At 52.7% G+C, this 24,648-nt stretch overlaps 2 protein-coding genes across 4 annotated transcripts in view; one reads left to right on the top strand and one right to left on the bottom strand.

The window, feature by feature from the left end:
• Positions 1-24,648, bottom strand: part of TG (thyroglobulin) — a 204,856-nt gene that overhangs the window by 51,194 nt on the left and 129,014 nt on the right. The gene's annotated exons all lie outside the window — the stretch shown is intronic.
• Positions 1-24,648, top strand: part of SLA (Src like adaptor) — a 31,507-nt gene that overhangs the window by 154 nt on the left and 6,705 nt on the right. The window contains exons 2-5 of one of the 3 annotated variants that reach the window (XM_054590515.1): positions 11,249-11,346; positions 19,941-20,040; positions 20,857-20,943; positions 22,941-23,044. In XM_054590515.1, the coding sequence (XP_054446490.1) occupies positions 11,286-11,346; positions 19,941-20,040; positions 20,857-20,943; positions 22,941-23,044 (352 nt within the window). In that variant the 5' untranslated portion in view covers positions 11,249-11,285. Of the gene's footprint in view, positions 1-11,186; positions 11,347-19,940; positions 20,041-20,856; positions 20,944-22,940; positions 23,045-24,648 lie in introns of those variants that run through there. The other 2 variants (XM_054590514.1, XM_054590516.1) reach the window with 2 other exon arrangements.

The following is a 24,648-nucleotide window of genomic DNA, read 5'->3' as shown; positions in this document are numbered from 1 at the left end:
TCAGGAGCCCTTAAACACACAGCTGGCAGGGGGGTGGGTGACTTTTTGGAGAAAGAGAAGCTCTCGGTGAGAACAGGCAGGGCAACGTCTGTGAGGAGGCCCGGTGCCTCACACGGGGCTCAGCGCATCCCAGCTGCTCAGGGGATATTTAATGCATAACGATAGAGCCAGGAGGGCTGGAGGACTGGAGGCCTGGGACAGGCACGTTCCTGCCAGGGGAGGTCCTGGAGCTGCAAGCAGCCTGGCACACCAGTCTTCTTATTAAGGATCGCTGCTGCTTGCTCTCAGACTTTCTTGCAGTGTGACCTTGGGCAAGTCAGCCTAACCTCTCTAGGCTTTATTTTCTCCTCCACGGAGTAAAAATAATAGGACTCCGTTCACACAGGTGTTGGGTAGAATGTATGAGCTAAGAAATGCAAAGTGCCCGGCCAGTTTCAGACACAAAGGAGGTGCTCAATGAATTCTATCGGTCAGGATCATGAGGTCTAAAGGTGCATGGAGCCCAGAGAGGCCGAATGACCACTGTAATGCTTCTGGGAGTTTGGCTGCGTGAGCCTTCTTCAGGCAAATGCCAACAATAATTGATATAGTGAGCGATAAATATCCAAGTAGGTGGTGTGAATGTGTATGGGGCGAGGGTAGCATTAGAAAGGATTTGCAGAACTAGATTTCTCTCAGGGATGTGGCACACTCCATATTCTTTGAAGTTCCTAGGTGTTCAGAAGTCCTGGTGTGTCAGGGAAATGACCATGGCCTTGGGTTCAGCATGTCCTGAATTGGGGTCACGCACACAAAAGGGAAGGGACGGTGTCTGCCAAGTGGCACAGGGGGCACGTTGCATGAAAAGCTATTTTCCTGCAACCCTGAGGACAATTCTGTAAGACTGTAATTATTAGTTGCTTTTGACAAATAAGAAAACGAGACTCAGAGAGGTTAAGTGATTTGTCCAAGCCACACAGCAGTGAGAGGCTCCGAGGGCTGACTGGGGAGAGTCTCAGTGAGAACGAGAATGTGAAGGACCAAAGTGTGTATTTAAAGCAGTGCTCTTTGTTTTAGAAGAAATGCCCCCCATATTCTGCAAATTGTCATTCTGTGGTGTGCTCTGAGATGCTGAGCGGTGAGCCTCCTAACTGGGCTGTGGTCCTTTTAAAATTGGGGAGGCAAGCCCAAATCAAAGCTCTTGTAAAATCTTTTGCAAGTGATACTCTCCAGTGAGGAGAATGCTGTTCACGAGTGCTTAGTATGTTCTGGCCGGCATACTACTACTAATATTGAAAACCCATGGAACAGACAGACTGAGATCTATTTAGACTCTTGCATCTTAAACAGACGTAGAACCAGGTCAGCAAGACAGCTGCATGGAAAGTCTCTGACTCAGTCAGGCACCCACTGGGCAACCTTCTGGGCCAGCCACCAAAGCGCTGTGTGACTGTGGGCAAGTCACTTTGCCTCTCTGGGGGTTAGTTTCCTTTTCTTAAAAAGACGACCAGCTTACTCATGTGTCTGTAACAAGATTAAATTATATACAACGTGTAGGAGATGCTAAATACTGAATTGTGGATAAGAATAGCAATCTTAGCCCAGACAATTGAAGTACCTCAAGTTACTTGGGTTCTTCGAGGCCACGTTCACTACAGTGGGTCACACTACGTAACCACACTCCTCCATTTTTCTCAGTGCTCAGTTCTGCTTGTTTCCCCATGGGATACAGCAGACAATGCAGACCTGGGGGGGTTTGCATTGCAGCAAACTGAAATCATTTTCCTAACAGAGAAAAAATTTCCCCTCTCTGAGTTTTGAGAGCTGGCAATGTATTTCAAGGGGAGTGTACTTCTTAAAGACTTAGAAATTATTCATTCTGGTAAACCCCAGTCAGCTTCCTGCATTCATAAATGCGGCTCGGTTTTAATTTTTCATTTGACATTCAGCAAGAATTTATGTCCCCCGGCTCTGAGAGAGGCCAGAGCTTAGAAATCTCATTAAGGATTTCCAGCATGTCAGTCCAGGCCATTTGGCTCTTGTCAGCAAGCTGAGGGCCCTGTTAGGACTTTTATCCATCCATCTTCCCCTCCATCCATCCATCCATCCATCGTCCCATCCACCCATCCCTTCCATTAATAAACATGCATTGAAGCCACACCATGTGACTGACTCTCTCCCCAGGAGTCCCTAAGGAAATCGCACACTGGGCCCAAACCACTTCCTCCCATCTGAGAGCCAGCAGGGGAGGGGGCTTGTTTCACTATGGTAACTCGAGCTGCCGACAGAAACTGTGGGGCCTTGAAGGCTCATTGACTCACTTCTGTTGTCGAACAGTTTGGCAAAGTCATGGCCCCCTCCTCAGCCCCTTCCAGGCTCCTGAGGCCCCGGGCAGGAGGAGCACTGGGGGCTGTGCGGGAGGCGCCGGGGGACTCCTAGAGCTTCGGAGGAAAGTGTCCTCCCAATGGTCCGAAGGGGGAATGGCCACCTTGAGAAGGACAGGCTGCCCCTGAGAGCGCAGCCGGTGCCAGGCACCGTGTAGGCAACACCTCCAGCCAGCAGGCCGCACTGAGCGAGCACGTACTATGTGCCAGGCACCTGCTCAGTCCTGGTTTTCCGCTGAGGACTGTGACAGTGTGGACTGTGTTCTCAGGGAGTTTACAACCTAGGGGCTGGAGACACTTGAAGGAATAAATATGCAATGACCACTGGAGGTGTGCACTGCATAGGGAGCAAACAGACCCCAAAACAGAGAGCTGAGGGGAACCAGTTTGGCCAGGGAAGTCTGTTAAATTTTAATTCTCACACTAATCCTGGGAGGTAGCCACGCTCCTTCCTGATTTACAATGTGCCACGTCCCCCTACTTTTCCCCACCTACCTCTCCAAGTCACGTGAACAGTTGGCTTAAAACTTACATCCTCTGAATACAAATTCCAAGCACCCCAAGTGCCAGGACCCAATTCTTGATTTACAACTCGGTCAATACGCCAGCGGGTCCATCCACTGAATGCCTCTAGCACACAGAGAAGTAGCAATGTGAGCTTGTCATAATAAAGGACAGAGACAGCTTTCTGCAACCCTCCATCCAGTCCCTATGCCTGACAGCAGAGCAGTTAAGGGCCAGCCAGGGTCTGCAGCCAGGCACTTGGGTTCAAATCCTGGCTCCACCTCTTACTAGCTGGGTGACTCCAGACAAATTATGTAAATGCTCTGCCCTTGGTTTCCTGCTATTCAAAAGACACAATGCTAGTGATAGGCCTCTCTCGGGCACAATGACTCTTCAGGTTTCACCTGCTGCTGCTCATTTCCTTAAGGAAGATCCGCCGTGTTCCAGCCAGGAGTAAAAGCACATCTGATATCTCTGTCCTCACAGCACTCCATCACTCATCCAACGATGACACAAACCTTGTTAAAATTATTGTGCACCGTGAGGGCAAGGCACGTGTTCTGAGGAGGGAAGGAGGGAACGGTGAGCTGAAAGGGGGGGTGAGGGAGGGGCGAGGGCCCTGAGCGGGAGGCTCAGTACCCACAGAGGCTGTTAGGAGGCAAAATACATCGTAGATTTCCATCTCGCTCGGTGCGTTTAGGAGCCACACTGGTGATCCGCGTGTGTGAATACAAGGCAAAGTTGCGTCTTGCTGGGGAATGCGATATAACGAAGAAATCACTAACTCGGCAACCCCTGGGCCCTCGGTTGTCCAGACTGCCGTTAGCACCTCCGCGTGACTCGCCACCCACCTTCTTTCTAATGAAACCTGCATTTGCTAGGGTCTACATTTGAAATGAAAAGAGAAAGCCTGCTTTGAACTCACCATTTTCCCATGCTGCGAAATTGTGCACCTGTGTCATCTAATGTCAAAATAGCTGTTTTTATGGCTGTTTTTTCATTGTCACCGTGTATAGCGTCAGCCGGCTTCCGGGTGCTGTGGGCGTCCAGGACCTGGCCTGGGCTCTAACCCCATCTGTGGCCTGGTTTTTGGCAGCAAATGTGTTTGGGGTCCAACAGTGTCACAGACAAAGTGGCACCATATCCCACCAGCCCTGTGTCTTGTGGGACCCCTGTATATGAAAAGCTGTTCTAGGAAAGAAAGAAGGGGGGCGGTGATTTTTACTTTTGATTTCAAAGAGATATAGATTCCCAAACTCCCACCAGCTCTGGGCAGCAAAGGCACGTCCCTGGTCACACGACCCGTCAGTGCAGGGACGAGCCTCAGAGACCCTGTCACGTGCTCACCCTGTAACACCTGCCTTCTAATCCTCACTTGGGAAAACCCAGCAAAGCAGACATGGCTATGTCCATTTCTAAAATAAAAACAACGGAAAGAAGTTTAGTGACTTAGTAAGGGGTAAAACTGGAACTTTCCCCAGCACCAACTTGCCCCAAAGCTGGCTTCTCCCTGTCATATCCTAAAATGACCATACAGTGGTTTATAGGTTGCTTCCGTCCTGCTCTTAAGGGAAAGCCGAGCCTCCCTGTTAGCCTGAAAGTCTCCCTTTTGGGTATCAAGAGGTAGAGGGGATCACAACACAGGCTCACGGGTGGAGGTGTCAGACCTGGGAACCCAGCTGACAAATGGACAATAGCTCTCCTGCAGTGGACAGAGTGCTGGACAAACTTACAGAGCACTTGTCCAAACTTACTGAGTGCCCTTGAGCAGGTTGCTTGCCCTCTCTGAGCCTGTTCTTTGCAACACGAGGGCACTGAATTGCTGTTTTTCCATTGGCGCTTTATGGAATCCTAGGACTGGGGTGTTGTCTCAGGAGGCAGAGAGCGGCAAGAGTGCTGGCCGCCCCGCTCCAGCCACGAGCTTGCTTTTATCCATTTTATGTTCAGAGCTTCTGGAGCAACTTTTTAAAGACAGGTTTCAAGCCAGCAGGTCTGAAATCCCCTGGCTGAGTCAACCCCAGGGTCTCCCCCACGGGGCGCTCAGAGCCCCCGATGTTGCATGGGAGGGGGCGGAGGGGAGGAGGCGGCGAGGCAGCAGAGCGTCTTTCCGAACCGGCTCCCTGCCCTCCACTGGCCCGGCCCTGCCTAGACCTCTGCCCTGGGGCCACAGCTACGCGGCAGAGAGAGAGAACAAGGTGGCGCCGGTCGGCCGCCTGCAGCCACGCCTGCCCCGGAGGAGAGCAGGGGACAATGTGGGTCACAGGGCAGGCACACCTGTCGCGCGAGGTCAGGATGTGGTGGGGTGCCCCCGGAAATCCTGCAAGATCCTTGGCAGGGAAACCAACCGACGTCAAGCCCCTGTCCCGGCTCTCATCGTCGGGTTGCAGAGCGTCAGAACACAGGCAGCCCCAGGCAAGTCCCAAGTCAACAGGGCGGGCAGCGGGTGCCAGGCACAGAGCGGGGGTAGGCGAGGCAAAAGGGCCATGTGTCACTGTCTGGCCCACACTTTCCCCGTCGTGTTTGAGGACCTTGCGGATGAAAAGGGACCGGCTCAGCTTGCACAGTGAGCTAGCTGGCCACCCAATCCCTGGAGGAGCCGGCTTGGGTAAATTTTTAGCTATCCTACCTCACTAAACTTATCTTTGCTTTGGATATAATCTGTCATTTAATCCTCAGACCAGTCCCGCAGGGCATGTATTTATACTTCAAGACTATGGATTTGAAAAATCAAGGCTCAGAGAAGTGCAGCAATTTGCTACAGGATGCACAGCCAGGGGCGGTCAGTCAGTCACCAAGCAGAACTCAGTCTGGCCTGCTGAAAAAACCTTTTGAGGCTCCCTTAGTCTTTCCAGGTCCTGCTCATGCACGTGGGACAAAATCTTGAGCTTTCTGAAAGGTGCAAATATAAATTGATAAATTCACCTTGAAGACATCTTGTAAATAATTTCCTTTAATATTTTTCTACATATGTGCATTAAAGTTTTATAAAATTGGAGTGGTATAAACACAGCTAGTTTTTCTTTTCTTTTCCTCTAGTGCATGAACAGTCCTTTAAAATGATCCTACGACATTCTTCCCATGATTCACTGCTGCCCCTTGACCTCCCCAGGCCACCTGAGAGTGATCTTGACAGCTGAGATTTGAGCAGGCCTCACTGGCCTTCCCACCGTCCCCCCCACCCCGACCCCGCCTCTGCCTCTCCCCGCAGCCAGATCCCCAGACTTGGGCTTCCAAACATCACCACCTGACATCCACAAGGCCTCTTGGGACCTCTGTGTCCCTTGTACTAAAGTGTCACCTAAAAGTTTACCATCCCCGATGGATGCTTTGATGACTTTTGAAAACCACTTTTCTGTTGCCTCCTTAGACTAGACCAGAGGGCAAGAACGCAGGACAGTACTTGTCGGGGGTTGAGGACACCGACTTCGGAGTCAGGGCGACCTGGCCTGAACTCAAGCCCTCCCTCTTCCTAGTCCTGTAACCCCGGACAAATCACTTACTTTATCTCACTGTACGGCGGCGCCGAAAGCAACGCAGGGCATAGCAGCTCTCGAAGGCTCGGCCCAGCGCCTGGCGTGGCGGGACAGCGGACCGCGATGGGGGCGGGGACCCAGGTTCTGCGGCGGCTGTCGGGGTGGGGCTACGGTGGACAGGTGAGGGGAGCGCCCCACTCGTGGCCTCCCACCCACGCATCAGAATCGGACCCTGTGAGCAGGCTCAGGGCCGTCGTACTCTGTGGAAGACGTTCTAAGGCCAAAGGGAGGAGCGAGTCCCTGAGTGGGTGTTCACATTCCCGCTGTCGCCACGGTTTTCCAGCCGGCCCTGGTTTTACTGTAGAGTCCGGATCTGCCTGCCCTTGGCCGAGCTTTTTGACTCCCTCCCCCACCGACCCCCTGGCACACTATGAGGGGTTCGGGCCACCGACCGCTCCAACAGCGAGGCCTGTCCTGGGACGCTGCCCGGAACGGAGGTTCTGAGAAGCCGGACCCCTGTGTTGACAAGATAAGGCAGAGCACACGCTGAAAGCAGCCCGGTCTGGTCTAACAGAAACCTCGCTGGAGCAGGCGCATCCCACATTCCTGCCGGCGACTCCCCGCCAGCTGTGACCCCTCCACGCCATGCGTCGCCTCTCATGGCGGCCAGCCGTTCGCTGACCAGTGTCCTTGGTGATCTGTCTTTGCCCCTGGGGAGAGGCAGCAGCGTGGCCCTGGAGACTGAATGTGGGTTCTGAAGTCAGGAGAGGTAGGTGGGCCCCCTGTGTTTCCAGTTCTGGGAGCGTGCGCTGGTGAGCCAACTGGCTGGCCTCCCCCCCCGAGGAGGGGAAGGAGGAACCTCTGCCTCCAGGGATGCTGGGAGACGATTAAATGCAACGGCCCGCCAGGAGGTGGGCGCAGGGCATGCGTGAACTGCCTTCCCTTGATCCTAACAACAGAAAGACGAGATTTGCTTTCTGTCTAACAGGACTTCATACGAAAGGTACAATGATTCTTTTCTCTTATTAATAATGTTCCAAAAGTCATTGAGTCTTGATTGCTAGAATTAATTAAGTAGCTCTCTCTTTGGAGAGAATCTTTCCCACTCATCTCATTTTCCAAAAAGAGTAAACTGAGGCCCAAGTTCACGTAAAAAAGAGAGTGTTGGTCCAAAGACTGGGGCCGGCGGGAAATAAGAGGCACAGGCCAGCTCTGACCCTTGGACATCACAGAGAAGGGAGAGAGAAACCGAGAATTTTTAGCACCAAAGTTAATTAACTCGTTTCTCTTTGCCCTCTCCTTATTGTTTCTAGAAGCAATTATGTCTCCTACCCTCTCCTACCTCCTGCTCCTGCATAAAACTGTCACAGATTAAATCAAATTATTCAGCCATTTCATTAGGGGACTCCAGCTCTCATTCTCTGGGGCATTTTTCACTCTTCTCCAATAAAAATCTCTCTCGGCTAAGTTAACCCCTTCCTGGAGGCCACAGGAAGCCGGTGAGAAGGCCACTGAGGGGCTGGGGGACCTGAGGGGTTTTCTGACCAGCGTGGGATGCGGTGGGCTTGGGACCCCACCCCAGCCCTGGCCTGAGCCTGCAGGCCGACCTGCCAGGCAGACAGGGAGGGGGTGTGTCCCAGTAGAAGACCCTAGATGCCTGCGACCTACTGCACCTTCCTCATCTCCTGACCCAGGTGTGTTTCTTTTCTTGGAGGGGCCCCAGTTTTCCCATCTGAAAGTTGCAAGTTTCGAGTCTTTTTTCCCCCTGTACTAGATTCCATGAACTCCCCCAAACTAACACGCGGATGTTTGAGGATTACAAAGCTGTTGGGAAGAGAGGTGAAGTTAGAACTCCTTTGCACGGGTAACCAAGTCTTTTCCCGAGGAGTTTGCTGGAGTTGTGACGTAAAGGAAGGGACAGGGTAGACGGGGGAGGCAAGGCCGCTGCTTGGCAGTGACTTGGAGGAGGAGACGGAGCGGGAGGGCAGAGAAGACAGGCCAGGGGACCGGGGCCAGGGGTGTCTGGAGCGGGGGTGTGACACCCCAAGCGGGCACTCTGGGCACAGGGTTCAAGGAACAGGACTCTGTCATAGTTGGTCCTTGGCCCCCAGTGCCAGGCTGTAGGAAACAGAATGGCATTGTGAGGCAACAATGCAGTGCTCTGTGTGGGGACCCGAGAGAGAGCGACGTGGGGGAGGCCCACACACATGGTTCACGGCCATCTCTGCATGATGGGCCTGCCAGGGCCTCTCCTCATAGGGCCCAGCAGCTTCCTACAGCCAGCCAAAGGCCGTGGCAACGACAGACGGGGCAGCCGGGGGACAGGGGTGGCTGGTGGGCTCCAGGAAGGCACTGGGAATAGGAGAGAGGTGACAAGAGGCCTCGATGGGACGTCTGTGCACACCAGGCGGCTGCCGGCTTCTTCGAGTCAGAGGCTGCCAGCTTTGCCCCTTCCCCGGAAGTCTCTACAGTGGGTGGGACCATGTGGGGTCAGGGCCCCACAGAGTGGACCCTCAGGGCATGTCTGCTGAACTGCAGGGAAAGAGGCTTCTGGCCTTTCTACAGGCATGGTTTCCCAAGCACTTTTTTAGGAGCATTGTTTTCCCTGACTACATGCAACAGTCTAGGGGCTGGGGACAAAGGAGACTCGTCCCCGCCCCTGGACCCAGGCTGATGGTGTTGAAGCCTGCCAGCCTGCCGGGAAGGCCCTGTCGGGGCCGGAAGCGCCCCCTTGGCTGTATCCGGGGCACAGCAGGCCAGGTGGAGAAGGAAGGGCCCGGGCCCCGCATCAGGGGAGGTTCGCCCTCATACCCTGCCCTGTCGATTCTCGGTGCAGAGCCCAGTGTGACCAGAATAAGGTGGGATTCTTCACTTCCAACAGGTGGCCCATTCCAGCCACACCTTCTAGGGTACAGGATGAGTTGATAGTTTTTGCAAACTCTGTAATTATCTTAGGAGCAGCACAAGTATATTATGATATGTTAGTCTGAGTTATAACTGATTATGGCTCGTGTAAATATTTAAAGTATATTAACTCTCAAAAAACCCTCATTTGTGTTTTCCTTGTTCCCTAATACACAACGCATTCCACCTCTCCCCTTCTCCTCCCAAAATTAGGAAGGGGTGCAGACCTCCCTCAGCCTTGGAAAGGCTTGCTCGGAGCTCATAGAGTGTTCTAGAACCTCAAGGTATAGTGCACAGAGGAAGGATTTAAGGCTGGGTGTGGTCAGACTGGTTGACTTTTGGACCCTTTCAGACTCCTAAGGCCTTGATCCTAAATGGCAGACAAAGAAGGGGATGCAGCCTCAAGTCTCTAGTTGGGCTGCACACGGCTGGGGTCCTGCGCCATCTACTTTGCTCTTTGTCCCCGCAAGACAGATGATGCAGCGCCACGGCATGGTCTCTGGGCTGCAGGCAGCTGGGAGGACAGCTTTATGCTGTAACCATCTAAGTCCCTTTCTGAAATCCTTGCATGAGGCCCACAGTTTGAATGCTCATCATTAGGAACAATCAGAAAAGGCACTAGAAATGGCAATAATTAACATGTGTTTTTCTGTAGGGCCATGTTCTTAAGTGTTTCACATGGCTTATCTGTTAATTTTGCAGCCACGACTCAATGTCACTTTATTATTATTCCCCACAACAGGCAGAAGAGGTCATTAACGTTCCCAAGGTCATCTAGCTCATATGTTCTAAGCCAGAACCTGAACCATAATGGGACAAACCAGAGATTTAACATCTGTGGTTCAAATCCCAGCCCCGTGGTTACATGCTGAGTGACCTTAGACAAGTCCCCTATCCTCTCTGAGACTCAGTTTTCTTCACTGCAAATGGGGTTAGGGTGCAGGGACTTTACAATAATCAAAAGTATACAATGAAATCTATATGTGAAATCTAATCAATGGAATATCACACAACCATTAAAAAGAATGAAGTCTTGCCATTTGCCACAACCTGGGAGGACCTAGAGGCTACTATGCTAAGTGAGATAAGCCACACAGAGGAAGACAAAGAGCATATGATTTCACTTATATGGGAGATCTAAAGAGCAAAACAAACAAAACAGAAACAAACTATAGCACAGAGAACAAATTGGTAGTTGCCAGATAGAAGGGGGTTGCTGGGCTGGATAAAAAAGGGGAAAGGAATAAGGAGTACAAATTGCCAATTACAAAAACAGCCACCGAGATGTAAAGTAGAGCACAGCAGATACAGTCAATAATATTGTAGTGACTATGGGTCGTATCAGGGTGATCGCCTCATAAGTTTTGTAAGTGTCAAATCCCTCTGCCGCACACCTGAAACTAATACAATATTGTATGTCAACTGTCACTGAAAAACAATTTTTTTAGAAGTACCATCAGACGTAAAACTATGAGGCATACAGCAATATGTGGTTTTATCACGGAGTTCTCCTTTTGCACCGTTTGTTAGAGCATGTTGAGAAACCCACACAGAAGAGAGAAGGGTGAAACAGACAGGCCCCCCGCCCCTCGCCGGGTCAGCAACTGCTGATACAGCGCCGTGCTGGGGGCCGGGGGCACAGGGGTCCGGGGAGGCCTCAGGAGCCAGGGACCCTGCAGGCCACGTGACATTCTCAGTTTTTCACACAAACACGGCTGGCAGCTTTCTGTCACCCAGCGTGCAAGGGAATGGAAACTTTCGCCACCAACAGCAGCACTAGCTACTTCCTTCTCTGTGGTTTTTTCTCTGTCATTCCCTTGATAAAAGAACTCACACTGCGTAAATGTAACCAACATTCACGAATCTCATCTTCACATGAAAACAGCCACCTTTCAAGAGCGAGCTGCCTGAGACATGAGGCACGATGTACCGTAAACTGGGTCACTCCGTACCCAGTAGGTCGGGCGCGTGGCTGACTGTCCGTGTGTATCCTCTGTGCCGCAGGCTCCGCGCGACGTTCACACCCCGGGGAGCAAGAGAGATGGGGAACAGCATGCGGTCCAGCCCGGCGCCCCCCGAGAGGCCCCTGCCCTGCCCGGACGGTAAGTCTGGCTTCTCTGGTGCGACGCTTAACTCTACCCCACAGGAGCCGGGGGGGAAGATGGGGCGACGGGGGTGCTGGTTCCTGTGCGGACAGGACAATGGGTACATACGGGACCCCTATACTTGCCTCCCTCGCGTTGTGTGTAGTTAACACTTTCATGGTTAAATGTTTAAAAAGACTGGGCAGGAGCACCCTGGAAGGACGCCGATTTGCTGGCGTTTTGGGATGGACCTCTGAGAAAGGCTGGTTTGATCCCTTCACTTTACAGGTGGAGAAAACTGAGGCCCACAACAGGAGCGTAAGGTCTTTGTAGATTCCTACCCAGGCTGGTCTGATTCTGAAAGTTAGGCTCCTGCTTACCATATACCCCGCCAGCCAGCGGTGCTGTGACCCTACCATGGGTACCTATCATCAGCGCTCTGCTAGGGCTCTGGTGGCGTCACGTGATAAAGCCAGACGCTAGACCTAGGAAATCTGCCTGAAACTGGAGGAATTCTTGTGTTCCGTTGGTCAGGTGTTCCCGGGGGAGGGCACAATGCCACAGGTTGATCAGTGATGACAGAAGTCCGCTTTTCCCAGAGATACCAGGTGGAGCCAGGCTCCTGAAGCGGCGGTCCTTCAGGGGCTGGCCAGAGAGCTTGGAGCGGACACCAGCAAGCAGGAAGGGATGGCCGAGAGTAAAACCCCTCACCCTCTGCTTCATGGTGCTGGTTGCTTCTAACAGCCTGGCTTTATTTGTCAGGCAGGGCGTTGGAGGACATGCTGTTTAGGTCTCCTAGTGAGCTGGGAGGGGGGTGGCCAGGAGGTCCAGTGACCCATCAGTGTCCCCAGGGCCAGTCACTGGAGACCTTGACACATCTCCTGTCTCATTGCACAGCACGGCAGTCGGGGCCGGGCGTCCCCCTCTGGACAGGGCTGACCACACCTCATTCCCCATGCCCCCTGCGCCACAGCACTGGGCACAGACATCCTCTGAGCGTCTGCCAGGCTGCGGCTCAGCATGTGAGTGGACAGGGCCAGCCCCTGCCCTGCCTCTTCCTACTGCTCATTCCACGGCTTCTGTGGCCCCTACAAAAGCAGCCTTCTCGCTTCTTCCAAAATGGAGACCCCCAGGTTCTTTCCGGTCTTGGGGCTCCTCAGATGTCCCCATGGGAGCGCGGACAGACCCTGATGCCCTGCTCCCCACCCAGGTCAGATGCAGGGCACTTTGAGTGGCCCTCCTTTCCAGCCCAGTAATTGTTCCTTCAACATAAGAGGGGAAAAAAGGACAGTTCCTGGGAAGAAGGAGCTGGAACCACCTGATGTGGTGGAGCAGAGTGTGTGCCCCACGGCCTCTGAGAAGCAGGGTCCCTTACTTCCCAGGCAAAGCTCAGACCTGCGTGGGGCTGCTGTGTCTGCGGCTGCCGGCTGCCCAGACAAAGCCCGGGCGTCTCCTCCCAGCTCCTCCAAGCCAGCCCAAGTCATGCTGCCTCCCCAGGCCACGGCCATTTCTAGAAAACTGACACCGTAATGCAGAGGGCCCAGGCCAGCTCAGGAGGCACCCCCGGCACTGAACCCGTCTTGCGTTGGCACCTCTCACACGGGGGCAACGGGGGCTGCGTGCTTGAGCAAACGCCATGAAAACATGGGCCTCCAAAGCTTGCTCATTTGCCTTTATTTTTTTACATGCAAATCGTTGTGAAACAAGTTTCTCTTTTTCCACTGTGTGGGTGGGAGGTCACCTCGAGAAAGGAGGGAGAGGGGTCTCCCCACCCCTCCACCCCCTGGGTAGAGAATTCCCCCGGTCAGACCCAGTTTGTAATCCAGGCGACCACATCAAGGGCAGGCGGGTGGCTTTTCCATCCCCCACCCCTGAAAAGTTCCCCTTGTGATCAGTCCTAACTTGATTTCCTCTTTTCTTTGACACCTACGAGGATGAGGGAGGAGAAAGCCGTACCGTTGGTGCTGCATTTCATTAGCCTTTATCCAAATGACGGGCAGGGCTCACCTTTCATGGAGCTCGCACCCCCTCAGCTCACGCTCGCGCTTACTCATCTGGTTAGTCCCAGACGCCAGGGGCGGTGCGCGGGGCTGCTGCCTCAGTCCCCAGGCGTTCAGGGCCTCCCAGCTGTTAGCTTCAGGGATGGAGGGTTAAGTGCCAAGGCCCCGCAGAAGGCCAACCTGTAGACTTCGAAGGTGGACAAATTTCCTGAGCTTTCAGGAACTCGTTCTTCCCTCAAACCAGAACTGTAACTCTTCTCCTAAACTAAGCTTTCCAGAACATTCCTGGTGAGTCTCGTTTCCAGAGACTAACACCACAACAGTCAAAGAGGTAGCAGAGCTTACAGAAATAGGGCAGGTCTTAGAGGCTGCTGGCCTTGTGGAGCTTCTGGTATTGTGCCCTGGAAGCTGTGGGACCTTAAGTAAGTCACCCAGCCTCCCAGGAGGCGGGACTCCGCTCTCAAAGGTCAGAACAATCCCTCCCTCAAGGCCACAGGACAGCACGAAGCAGCTCCCTGATAAATGTGGCTGGAAACGCTGTTTTTAAAACTCCATTTGGGGTTATTTGATTGCACAAGGCTGTGTCTAAAAGGCTATTTCCCCCCAGAACATTTTCAAGTGGCTGGACAGAGGATTCCATGACTTGTTTTCCAATTGTCCTGAAGAGCTCATTTACTGTACAGTTCTCCCCGCATTTCAGACCCCTGCTCTGTGTCAGGCACAGGTGGTACAGACTGGGACAAAACCAAGGGGACGCCCGTGTCACGGGGAAACAGCGTATTTCCATCTTGTAAAAGGAGAACCGAGGCTCGTCGCTGTGGTCTAGTCCCCGCCCCTGGTCAGCTCTCCCCTTCGCATCACCCTGACCTAAAGCGAGGCCTCACTGACGTAGGAAGAGCTGCGAGCCCAGACGCTGTGCGGACCCCTTGTGTGCAAGGATGGAAATAATGCTAAGCAGTGTATTTACATAGCATCGAGGGTTCTGCCTTGGTGGAAAAAAGGGGTGGGCGGGGTTCTGGGGAGGAAGAAGGGGGCAGGGAAGTCTCAGGCCCAGCCTGGCACATCTCAGGGAATGGTCCTCAGACCACTGGCCTCAGATCCCCTGGGAAGCCATCAAGTGCGGATTCCCGGGCCCCACCCCAACCTGCTCATGAGAATCCAGTGACACAAGTGTGGGGGAGCAGCACACTTAATGGCTGACAAGCCCCCGGGTGCATCTTGAACCCCTAAAGCTTGCAGACCACAGACTTAGCTTTTAGTCTGGCCCTTACACAAACACCCAACGACTGACGCGATCCCTCGGCTGTCTCTGCCGTGTTCTCTGTTCTCACCTGTGAAACGGGGATAATTAGGGTCACTTCGCACTTACAATGCTCTGGACCTGATGCCAAGTGCCTCACACACAGCGGGCCTTAATTCTCATGATGGCCGCAACGGGCCATCACCCTCATCCTCTCCACTTTTCAGTTGAGGAAACTGAGGCACAGGCAGGTTCAAGGCCATGCCTGTGGCCATACAGCTCAGAAGGGGTGACTGGGGCTTGCAGCCAGGTAGCCTGACTTCAGAGTCGCTTCCTTTGCCCCAGCACTACAGGCCAGGGGAGGAAAAGGCGGGGCTTTCAAGGCGCTCAGGTGTCCTGCGAGGGAAGAGGTGCTCTTTAGAGCGAGGAAGAGCATGGTGGTCAGGTTTAACGGCAGACATCCCAGCACCCTTGCGGGGGACACCACAGACAGACAGGGCCTGCACCTGATCCAAAATCCCCGAAGGGATTTCCCACTGGGGCCCCGAGTCGCCCCGCAGCTGGTAGCCAGGCGGGCTGAGGTGGGACGGGATTATCCACTTTCTGTATCACTGTGCACGTCACGGATGCGATAGGACAATAACGAGCCCATCGCACCCGCAATGTCACGCTGCTTGGAATGGGACTAAAGATTTTCTAAGTGCGCCGACATGCAGAAGAGCGCTGCGAGGTGAGGCGCAGTGCAGGCAGCACTCGGCTGCGACCGGGGGCGCTGCTGGAGGGCGGCAGTGCCCGTCTGTATTCTCTGCTGCTGGCCGCCTGGCTCTGAGACGGGGCCCTCGGCTTAGCAGGTCTGCGCTCCTAGGCGAGTCTCTCCACCTCCTCGCTGTGGCATCTGAGAGCCTTTGAGTCTACTCAGCCCGATCAGTCCCTAACAGATAGAGGAACCAAGGCTTTGGACAGAAAAGAGCTTTTTGACCACTTTCCAGACCACAGGACAGGACGGCAGGCACAACCTGTGCTCTGTGGTGACCAGCAGAACAGGGCTGACCTTCCATCAGGCCAGCCTGCCCAGCCCTGTCTGATTGGTCAGCTGTATGTGCATGTGTTTCCTGGAGAAGCTACGGAAGCAAGGCCTTCTTTGACACCCCCGCCCCCCAACCCGGAGGCCCTGAGCTCGGGCATGGCTCAAGGAAGGCATCAGCAGAAGCTGAAATCTCTGGCTTCAGCTCCTTGCCCACCGACGACGCTGGGCTGCTGTGCCAATTCTGATGCCTCATTTAAACCAACCTTTGTCCCAAACCGTCAAGGATCAAGTGTTAACTTGGGGGAATCTGGTAATTCAGTGCCAGGAAAGCTTTGTGGCTTTGTGACATGACCATCGACTTAGAAATCTTCATAATCTCTCCTGGACATGTTTCTAAAACTCCCCAGCCTTGGTTTCTTCACCCTTTAAATGAGGATAGATGCTCCCTAATGAACGCCTGCTTTTGCTAGATGATTACAAATGAGGTCCACTAAAAGGTTTTCCGCATTTAAAAGGTAGTAATAATACTCCAAGAAATAACAGTGCAATAAGAAAGGGAGGCTGTCATCTCTGACCAAGTCATATCTGTGGCTAGTAGGTTCTGCCTGGGTTTCCTTCCTTTTTTGGATTCCTTTTCTATTTTTACACTTTTGTACATTTTGTTCAGTCTGACTCATTTTTGATTTAAGCTATCAGCAAATATTTGGTGTTTTCAATTTCATCTTCTGTTCTTACCAAATGGAGTTTGTTTTCAGCAGATAAGAATATTTTCAAATTCACATGACTAAGAGGCTTTTGGAAATCCAAGCGGCTGTGGCCTGAAATGCGTTTGGGATTGCGGAATGATAACCTGCCCCTTCGTAAACGAGTGATACGGCTGCCCGTGTCCCGACCCACCTGTGCGAGGCAGCTTTGCCATTTCCCGTTTTTGTACATAAAGAGATCAAGCTCAGATTAGTTAAAAATAAACCTCTTCCCAAACCGCAGAGCTATTAAGCGGTGGAGGTAGAATTTAAGACGGGTCTGATTGATTGCAAAGCCCATTCTCTCTTCTGAAAATTCTCTCTGGGTTTCTCTTTTCATTCCTGGCACGTATTCCGTCACTTAATTTGCTGTCTTATCTCCTGTCTGCAATAATCCCTTCGGCTTCTCCAGCGCTCCTCCAGGTCACTCACTGATCTGGTTTAATTCCAGCGCTCTGCTCTCTGTAAAGCCAGGGGGCTCCAGGAATGCGTGACAATACATGGGAACTTGACGAGCAAACTTAAATGTCCTAGCTGCATGTTTTGTACTGCAGGGGCCAAAGCTCAGGGATGACTTAGGTGGGATCCCACCATCTGACCGCATGCGGAATGACCACCCCTTCATGAGAACTGCCACCCACACCCCAGTGCCTTCTCCCCTTGCTGTCTTCAGTTTCCCGGACACTGGTGATAAGGTGACTGCAGTGGTTCTGAGCTCTCACAAAGGGCCACGTGAAGGCGATTATCTTTAAGCAAAAGCCCCGGTGAAAGATTTATCTGATGTTTAGGCCTTGTGTTTTGTCGCTATAAATGCAACATTATTATGGGGAATTCCACAGGAAACTCACCTTTGCTGTTATGAAATTGAAACTCTCCAGCCCCTTAAGCATCTTCCCCCGCTCCCGCTGGAACCAGTGTGTTTATAATGGGGTTTTGCTTTTGCTTCTGTGTCTGCTAGTTTTCGATTTTAACGTTAGGAAAAACAGTTGTTCTGTTCCACAGCCTCGCTCTGGAGTCAGAGATCAAAGCCTCAGCCTTTCTGCAGACACACGCTCCAGGCCAAGGTTCTGTCATGGGCACCGATGATACTGTGGCTCTCCTGCCAACACTTGTTTCTCCCTGGGGCTGGCCCGGTGACGGCCTGCTTGCCACGCTGCCTGCCACACACCGGGTGTGCCTCTCCTGCTTGCTCTGCCAGCAGTGGCAGGTCGGAGGGGCCCAGTAGCACAGGGACCTCTCCCTGTTGTCATCTGATAAGCCTGCCTTGAGCGTCCTTGATGGTACAGGCATGGGGCTGGGCCCGGCGCCACCAGACAGCTGCCCCGGGCTGGACAGTCATCTCCCTGATAGTCACAGGAATTAAGAAATATGACCTGACCTGACCTGGAGTAATTGCTTCCAAGGAAATGTGAGGGCGGTGGGGGGTGGGGGCAAGAGGGGTACAGCAGGAAAGCCTGCCCTTTGGCAGCAGGTGGGCGGGGGGGGGGACTTTGAGCAGATGGAGGCAGGAGGGATGAGAGAGGGAAGAGCAGGGTGTATCCCTGGTAGAGGGCACAGGCTCTGAGGGTGCAGGAACTGGCATGTTGAGAAAAATCGAACTGCTCGTCACTCTGTTCCGGAAGCAGTCGGGACCATGTGAACAGGTCGTCTGCTCACATCTGGGGCCACTTGCCCGGATTTCCACTATGATGGCCATTTCCAAACCCTCATTTTCCAGGCAAACCCAGGCCCACGTGGGAAAGGATGCAGCCACACTCAGAAAAGTGGAAAAGCGGCCTCTGAGTCGGGGCGGAGTGACTGGGAAGCCACACAGGCTGCGTGCATTAGGCCCCTCACTAGCAGGGCACCGTCTTGGGGCCCGTCCCCTATTCTGTACGTGCAATTTCATATTCTTTTTCTTAAGAAGGACCTCCAAATTTACATACGCTTCACGCCCCACCAAACCTGGACCCGCCTCTGATTAGAGCCTGGGTCTTCTGCCTTCAGGCCCAGCGCACACACACCTTCGCACCGCCTCTGACTCCTGGGGCGCGGTCTGGGCTGCACACCCCACAAAGACTCCTTTTGTTAGCTCGGCAGCGCGGACTGTGAGGGAGGCCGCCCCCAGGCTCAGGGCAGGTCAGAGGTCTCACTGGGTCAGCCCCTCCGCGCTGACAATGCTCCTTGTCACAAGCCCGGATCCCCTTCCGTGACGACTGCCACCATGAATCACTTTTGGTTTCCATCACCTACCCAGTGATGATTTAACTCTCTGCAACTCAGTTTCTCCAAGTGCCTCATTTGTCCTATGTCAAAAAGACCTCGTTCACCTTTCTTACACATTCTAGTACTTAAGCTCTCTTTTGACTTGGTCTGTCTGGGGCTGTCTGGATCCTAGAAAGCAGCCTGTTTGGACCACCCAGGCTGCCATGCCCGAACGCTGGATTCTCCAGATTTTCCTGGGTGAATGGGGCAGGGAATGGCCTCTCTTACTGCTACTTGTGGAATCTCTAGAAGAGTCTAGAATGTGGGCTCCATCCGAGCAGGGAGTCTTAGTTTGCTGTGTCCCTCATGCTTGGCCTATGAGAGGTGCTCAGTGAATAATTGTCAATGAATGAATAAATGTTACCCAAAATTTTGAGTTTTGATGCCCAGTCAAACCTGACGGTGGAATGATAACCGTCAGAGCAAAAAATTACTGTATTTGATGATTTGTCCCAATATTACCCTGAATCCAATGCACCTGAAACCACTAAGGCTGTGAAACAAGGACTTTGCTTACTGATGAAAAATAAATTCCTATCTTACCTCTGTATCTCTCCTCTACAGTAAGCTGTGCTCATATCTGAGAAGGATCACGCTCTCCTTCTCAGAACCTCACCAAAATTATTTTCAATATACAAACGATGAAAAGTACTTAATTTTTCTTTCACCCCCACCCCCAAAATCTCTCTTAAAGAGACCCCCAACATGGTGCCTTATGTTCTGCGAAGAAGAGGTGCTATATTCAGATTCAGAGTTGGTTTCTGGGTTCTGAAGAGCCCTCAGACCTCATGTAGACTAACCTCCCACAGCACCACAATGTTATCAGTGGGGGACCCTCAGGGCCCAGGCAGGACACCCAGGGTAATCACAATAAGAAGGGATGGTTTTAGAGCCCCTTGTCATTTACAAGGTGCTGCCATATACTTTCATCTCATCTCATAAGGACCCTGGAATGAGGTATCATTAGCCCCATTTTAAAGGTTGAGAAATCGAGCCTGGTAGGCATTGTGGGACTTGCCCACGATTACATGAATCAGTAGACATGGGGGCAGATGCGGAGGGCGGATCTTGTGCCTGCACCTCCAGGACCTCTGGATCCCTATGTCTCAGATGGGACCATCGGGGCCAAGGCAGGCCTGAGAATGGGAGGAGGTCACTGGACCCTCAGGGATCCCTCAAGTTCCCTGTGCCACCGTCCCCAAAGAGAGGAGGGCCTATTCTGCAGGTTGCTGTTTCAGAATAAGTCAGGTGTCTCTAGCTGCAAAGCCCCCAAGAGGGATTCACCTTCGCACCCACCCCGGCAGGACCTCCTGTTAGCTCCTTGTGAAAAAGAACACCGTTTGTCTCCATTTCCCCAGGCCTGGACAGCGACTACCTGGCCGTGCTGAGCGACTACCCGTCTCCCGACATCAGCCCCCCCGTATTCCGCCGAGGAGAGAAACTGCGCGTGATTTCCGAGTGAGTCAGCGTTCAGAGACTTCTGCAATACTCTCAGAAAGGATGGGCTCGATTTGGCGGCTGGGGGGCGGTGGGGAGATCGTTAGGTTTTAGCTATGGCCGTCCAATTCCCTACGGGCCCTGGTCCTATTGCGCAGGGAGAAGTTTGGCCCACATAGAAGGCCTGCAGGCTCCGTCCTTCTTAATGCTGCCAATGCTCTGAAGCCTTCAGTGGCTCCCCATTGCCTACTGGATGACAGTTCAAATCGACCCTTTACGATCCAAACTCTCCTTCCCCATCAGCCTCATCTCCCATCGCACGTGCAGCATGGATGTTAATTGCCAGCGCGGACCCAGGAAGGAGAGCCCAGGGGTCTGAAAAAAGTACTCAGGATAAACAGCATCACCTCCTCTCCCATTGTCCCTGATTTGAACTAGGCAGTAGAACAAATAGGGGTTCTAATCCCCTTTTATTTAAATCTCCATGGACATAGACATGTGAAACTGGCTTGGTTATATCATAGGGTGTAAATCAGTACAAGCACACACTTATTTTTTAAAAGCCTCCAATTGCGGAACATCAGCTGGAAGCATCTGCTGCTGATCCCTGGTGGCTATTGCCAGCATGTGGGAAGGTTTCCTAATTAGTTTGGAATGGGGGGGATGTACTTAAAAACGAAATTTTCAAGTGGAGAAATCTGGGTCAACACGACCAATGATAGAGCTTTAAAAAGAACGTTCCAACGCACCCTGGGTTAAATCTGAGTATTCTGTGTATCCATTCATTCATTTTGCTAATTAGCTACAACGCTCTCCTATCTGTTCTTGTTCTTACAGTGAAGGAGGCTGGTGGAAAGCCATTTCCCTTAGCACTGGCCGAGAGAGTTATATTCCTGGAATGTGCGTGGCCAGAGTTTACCATGGGTGAGTACATCTCAAGTAGCATCAATGCAGCAAGACATTTATGCTAATGACCCACAGCCTGGTACAGTGCAAAGGACAGCATTGATTTGAGAAAGTCATTGTTACTCTCATCAGTAGGACAAAGGGGCTTAGACCCTTCAGCTCTAACTTGGTGTTCCAAGCACACAGCAATCAACACCCAGGAAAAACAGGGATGCAGTCCGTAGAAGGACTAAGTCAGTCTGCCTAGGTTCTAATCCCGCTTCTGTCCCTCACTGGCTATGTGACAGCAGGCAAGCCACTCAGGATCGTGCATCCGTTTCCTTTCCTTGCCCGTCAACTAGAGATCGTAATGCAGAATTATAGAAATAATAATATGGAATAATGTGATCCAAGTAGAGGGCTGTTAGGGCAAGGAGACGGGGTAATGCACGGATCATTCTTGGAACTGTGCAGGGCACTACATAAAGCACTCGGCACACGCTGGCTACGTTCTTCTCAACCATGTGCAAAGGGCACTTAGCACCAAAAACGCTTATGTCTCCAACTCAACAAACAGAATCAAGCAGAAAAGGAAAGACTAAAAAAAAAAAAAAAAAAAAAAAATCAGGCGTGGAGGAGGGGGAAACGCGCGCCGCTCTGCCCGGCAGCTTTGCAGGAGGAGCCCTGCGGCCTGCGGGGCGGCCTTTGCGGGCCGGCATCCCTGCGGTCTCCTCGCAACGGGGCTTCAGGAGCCAGCCCCTTCGACCGGCAGCTTGCACACCATGGGGAACGCTGGAGGGTGAGAAACAGCAGGGCGTTAATATTTGCCACGGCACGCACCGATTCCGACCCGGGGATTAAAAGCCAGGGTCCAGTCAGCGAAATACAGCAGCTGGTTAAAAAAAAAAAAGGAAAAAAAGGGATGTTCAAATGCTTCCGAGGACACACCAGCCAACTGCTAGCAAAGCATTTCCGTCCACTCTGAGACCTGGCCAGGCCTGCTCTGCACAAGGCGGGAGGGCCCGTTCACAAGGCACACAGGCTGTGCGGTGCGCAGAGCTCCCGAAACACACTCAGGGGTGACGGCCCTCCTACCACAGGCGCACGCTCCACTGGGGAGCAGGGGTGCAGTTCTACGATGTGTTTAAGTGAAAAAAAGGAAGAAACACATGGGAATGCAGAGAGCAATGACTGTATTTAAAATAGGTTAAAAAAAAGGCAAGAAGGGAATATAACAAGTGTCAAGTGGTGCTTGTTAAATGGGTGAAATGAGGCACCACCATGTTTGTCTGTCTTTCTTGTGCCCATTCATTCATTCACAAATACATACCAAGCTCAACCACCTGGACACAAAAACGAAACCCTTTGGGAAGACAGCCAGGACCCCTGCCCTCATGGGACAGCGAGGGAGGGGCCGGGTAGCTAGATTATAAGGGAGGAAGACATTAGGGGAACTACCAGGTAGGCACCTTATCAAGTTTTAGAATGCTTATAGGTTACCTAATACAGAATACAGAATAGGCGCAGTCCAGGTGGCATCTGAGAAAGGAGATAAGAAAGCTTTTCTTTTTTTTTTTTCTTTTTTTTCTTTTTTCTTTTTTTAGAGAGAGAGGGGAAGGGAGGGAGAAAGAGAGGGAGAGAAACATCAGCGTGTGGTTGCCTCTCATGCATCCCCGGCTGGAGACCCGACCCGCAACCCAGGCCTGTGCCCTGACTGGGAATCGAACTAGTGACCCTTCGGTTTGCAGGCCAGCGCTCAGTCCACTGAGCCCCACCAGCCAGGGCAGGAAGCTGTTTTACACATCTTTGCGTCCTCATAATTCAATGTAATACCTGACATACAGTAGGTGCTGAGGCATTTTATTTGAAAGGTTAGAGGTACGAATGAATGAACTAATGAAGCGCCCATCACCCTCATCTTTTCAGTCCCAACAGTGTTTTACATTCACTGGCCCTTGGTCTTAATCTCCAAACCCGCCTGTCTTTTGTGGGGAGGGTACGCCGCACCCGCTCACAGCTGTCTTCCTCCTTCCCAGCTGGCTGTTTGAAGGGCTGGGCAGAGACAAGGCCGAGGAGCTGCTGCAGCTGCCGGACACGAAGATGGGCTCCTTCATGGTCAGAGAGAGTGAGACGAAGAAAGGTGAGCCCCTTGGACGCGGCCGCCCACGCTCGGGCTGGGCTCCCGGCCGGGCCCCCGGCCGGCTCATCCCTCACACGGCTCACCTTCCCTCCTCCCGTGAGGCGCGCAGATCGGCCCGATGTGGTGAGCTCCCGGCAGACCGCACGCTGCCAGCGCAGCCGGCCTCAAAGCTGGGGGACTCGACGCAGGTATTGGGGACCCGGACCCGTATCAGGCCCTGCCGACTTCTGCTGGAAAATCTCCCATCAGCTGAGAAGAAAAGCCAACGCCAGGCGTAGGCAGCCCTGGGCAGAGAGGCTGTGGGCTCTGGACTCGGCCTGACCCCTGCTCCCATGCTCTGAGGCTGGGGCGGGTCACTTACTTCTCTGAGCTCAGAAACGGGAAGAAAACCCCTCCCTTGTAAAGTTGTGGAGCAACTCAAATGTAACATACTTGTGCTGGCCTGGCTACACAGGAGACCCCAGGACTAGCCCCCTCGGTGCCCAGCAATGAAATCAGATATCTTCGAGAATAGGAACAAGCAGATACAGACTCCTACGTACTCACCCTGATCTCTATCATTATGATTTCCTTATATCCTACGTATTCAGTGATTCAGTAAAAATGACATGGCAGGGCTTTCCTGTGTCAGGGCAGAGCAAGGGTCCCTAGTTCTAGTTTCAGCTGCATGAATTACTAGGAAGTCACCCCCTCTGTCTAAGCCTAGGTTCCCTTATCCGACACGTGGGATTAACAAGAGGGAAGTGCTTGTCACAGTGTCAGAGATACAGTATACATGCACTTAAGCAGGCGCAAGACACTTAGCAGTCTGGGCTTTCCAAGACTAAGAATAACAATAGCTATTTAAATACAAAAGATATTTTCAAGTTCTTAGGCTGTGTCTTGCACACTTACTGTCAAAGAAGAGAAAGTACAGTGTCTGAGAGTATTTTGTGAGCACCTATTAAGTGCCAGAGCTGCTTCGTGTGGAGTCCCTTCACCAAAACGAGCAGCAACCTTGCTTGGGGGAAGCAGGGACCATAGATACGTAATAAAATCCAATGCCGACCTTCCCCTCAAAAACCCCAATGTGCTGGAGGAGAGCAAGATCAAAGCGAAGGCAAGCTTCCTGTGCATATCCCAGTGTCCCCGAGCAGGGGACCCAGACCCAGAGCCTCTAAGCTGACATGGCCGAGGCAGGGAGAGCCCAGCCTGAGTTGCCCAAGCTGATCTAAAAATAAAGCTGTCGACAGGCAGAGCAGCAGCTGGGCCGGGGCCGGGGCTGGGGCTGGGGCTGGGGCTGGGGCCGGGTGGGGCGGCAGGCCCCGCTCCCTTGGGTATGCAAAGTTCTTTTAAGTTTCCACCTGCCATCTCTGGCCTCCTCCTCATACTTCAAGTCCCCGTTGACATTACCGGAAGACACATGTTGGTTGACTGAGAAGGAAGGCCTGGGCCACGCTAGAGACGCCCCTCAGATGCTAGTCTAGAGGCCTGTTCAGGACAAAGGTCCAGCCCTAGGTCTGCTGTGTCCAAGCGGCGTACCTCTGAGCCTCAGCTTCTTTGTCTATGAAGTAGGTGGGGACAATACCTCCCAGGTCTTTCTGAGAATTCAAGGACTTGTCGCT

The sequence above is a fragment of the Pteronotus mesoamericanus genome, unplaced genomic scaffold (genome assembly GCF_021234165.1).
Source record: "Pteronotus mesoamericanus isolate MK-2021 breed Mesoamerican mustached bat unplaced genomic scaffold, CSHL_Meso_final scaffold_174, whole genome shotgun sequence".
Classification (NCBI taxonomy): domain Eukaryota; kingdom Metazoa; phylum Chordata; class Mammalia; order Chiroptera; family Mormoopidae; genus Pteronotus; species Pteronotus mesoamericanus.
The sequence above is the reverse complement of the archived record's forward strand: the minus strand, read 5'-3'. Positions and strand labels throughout refer to the sequence as shown.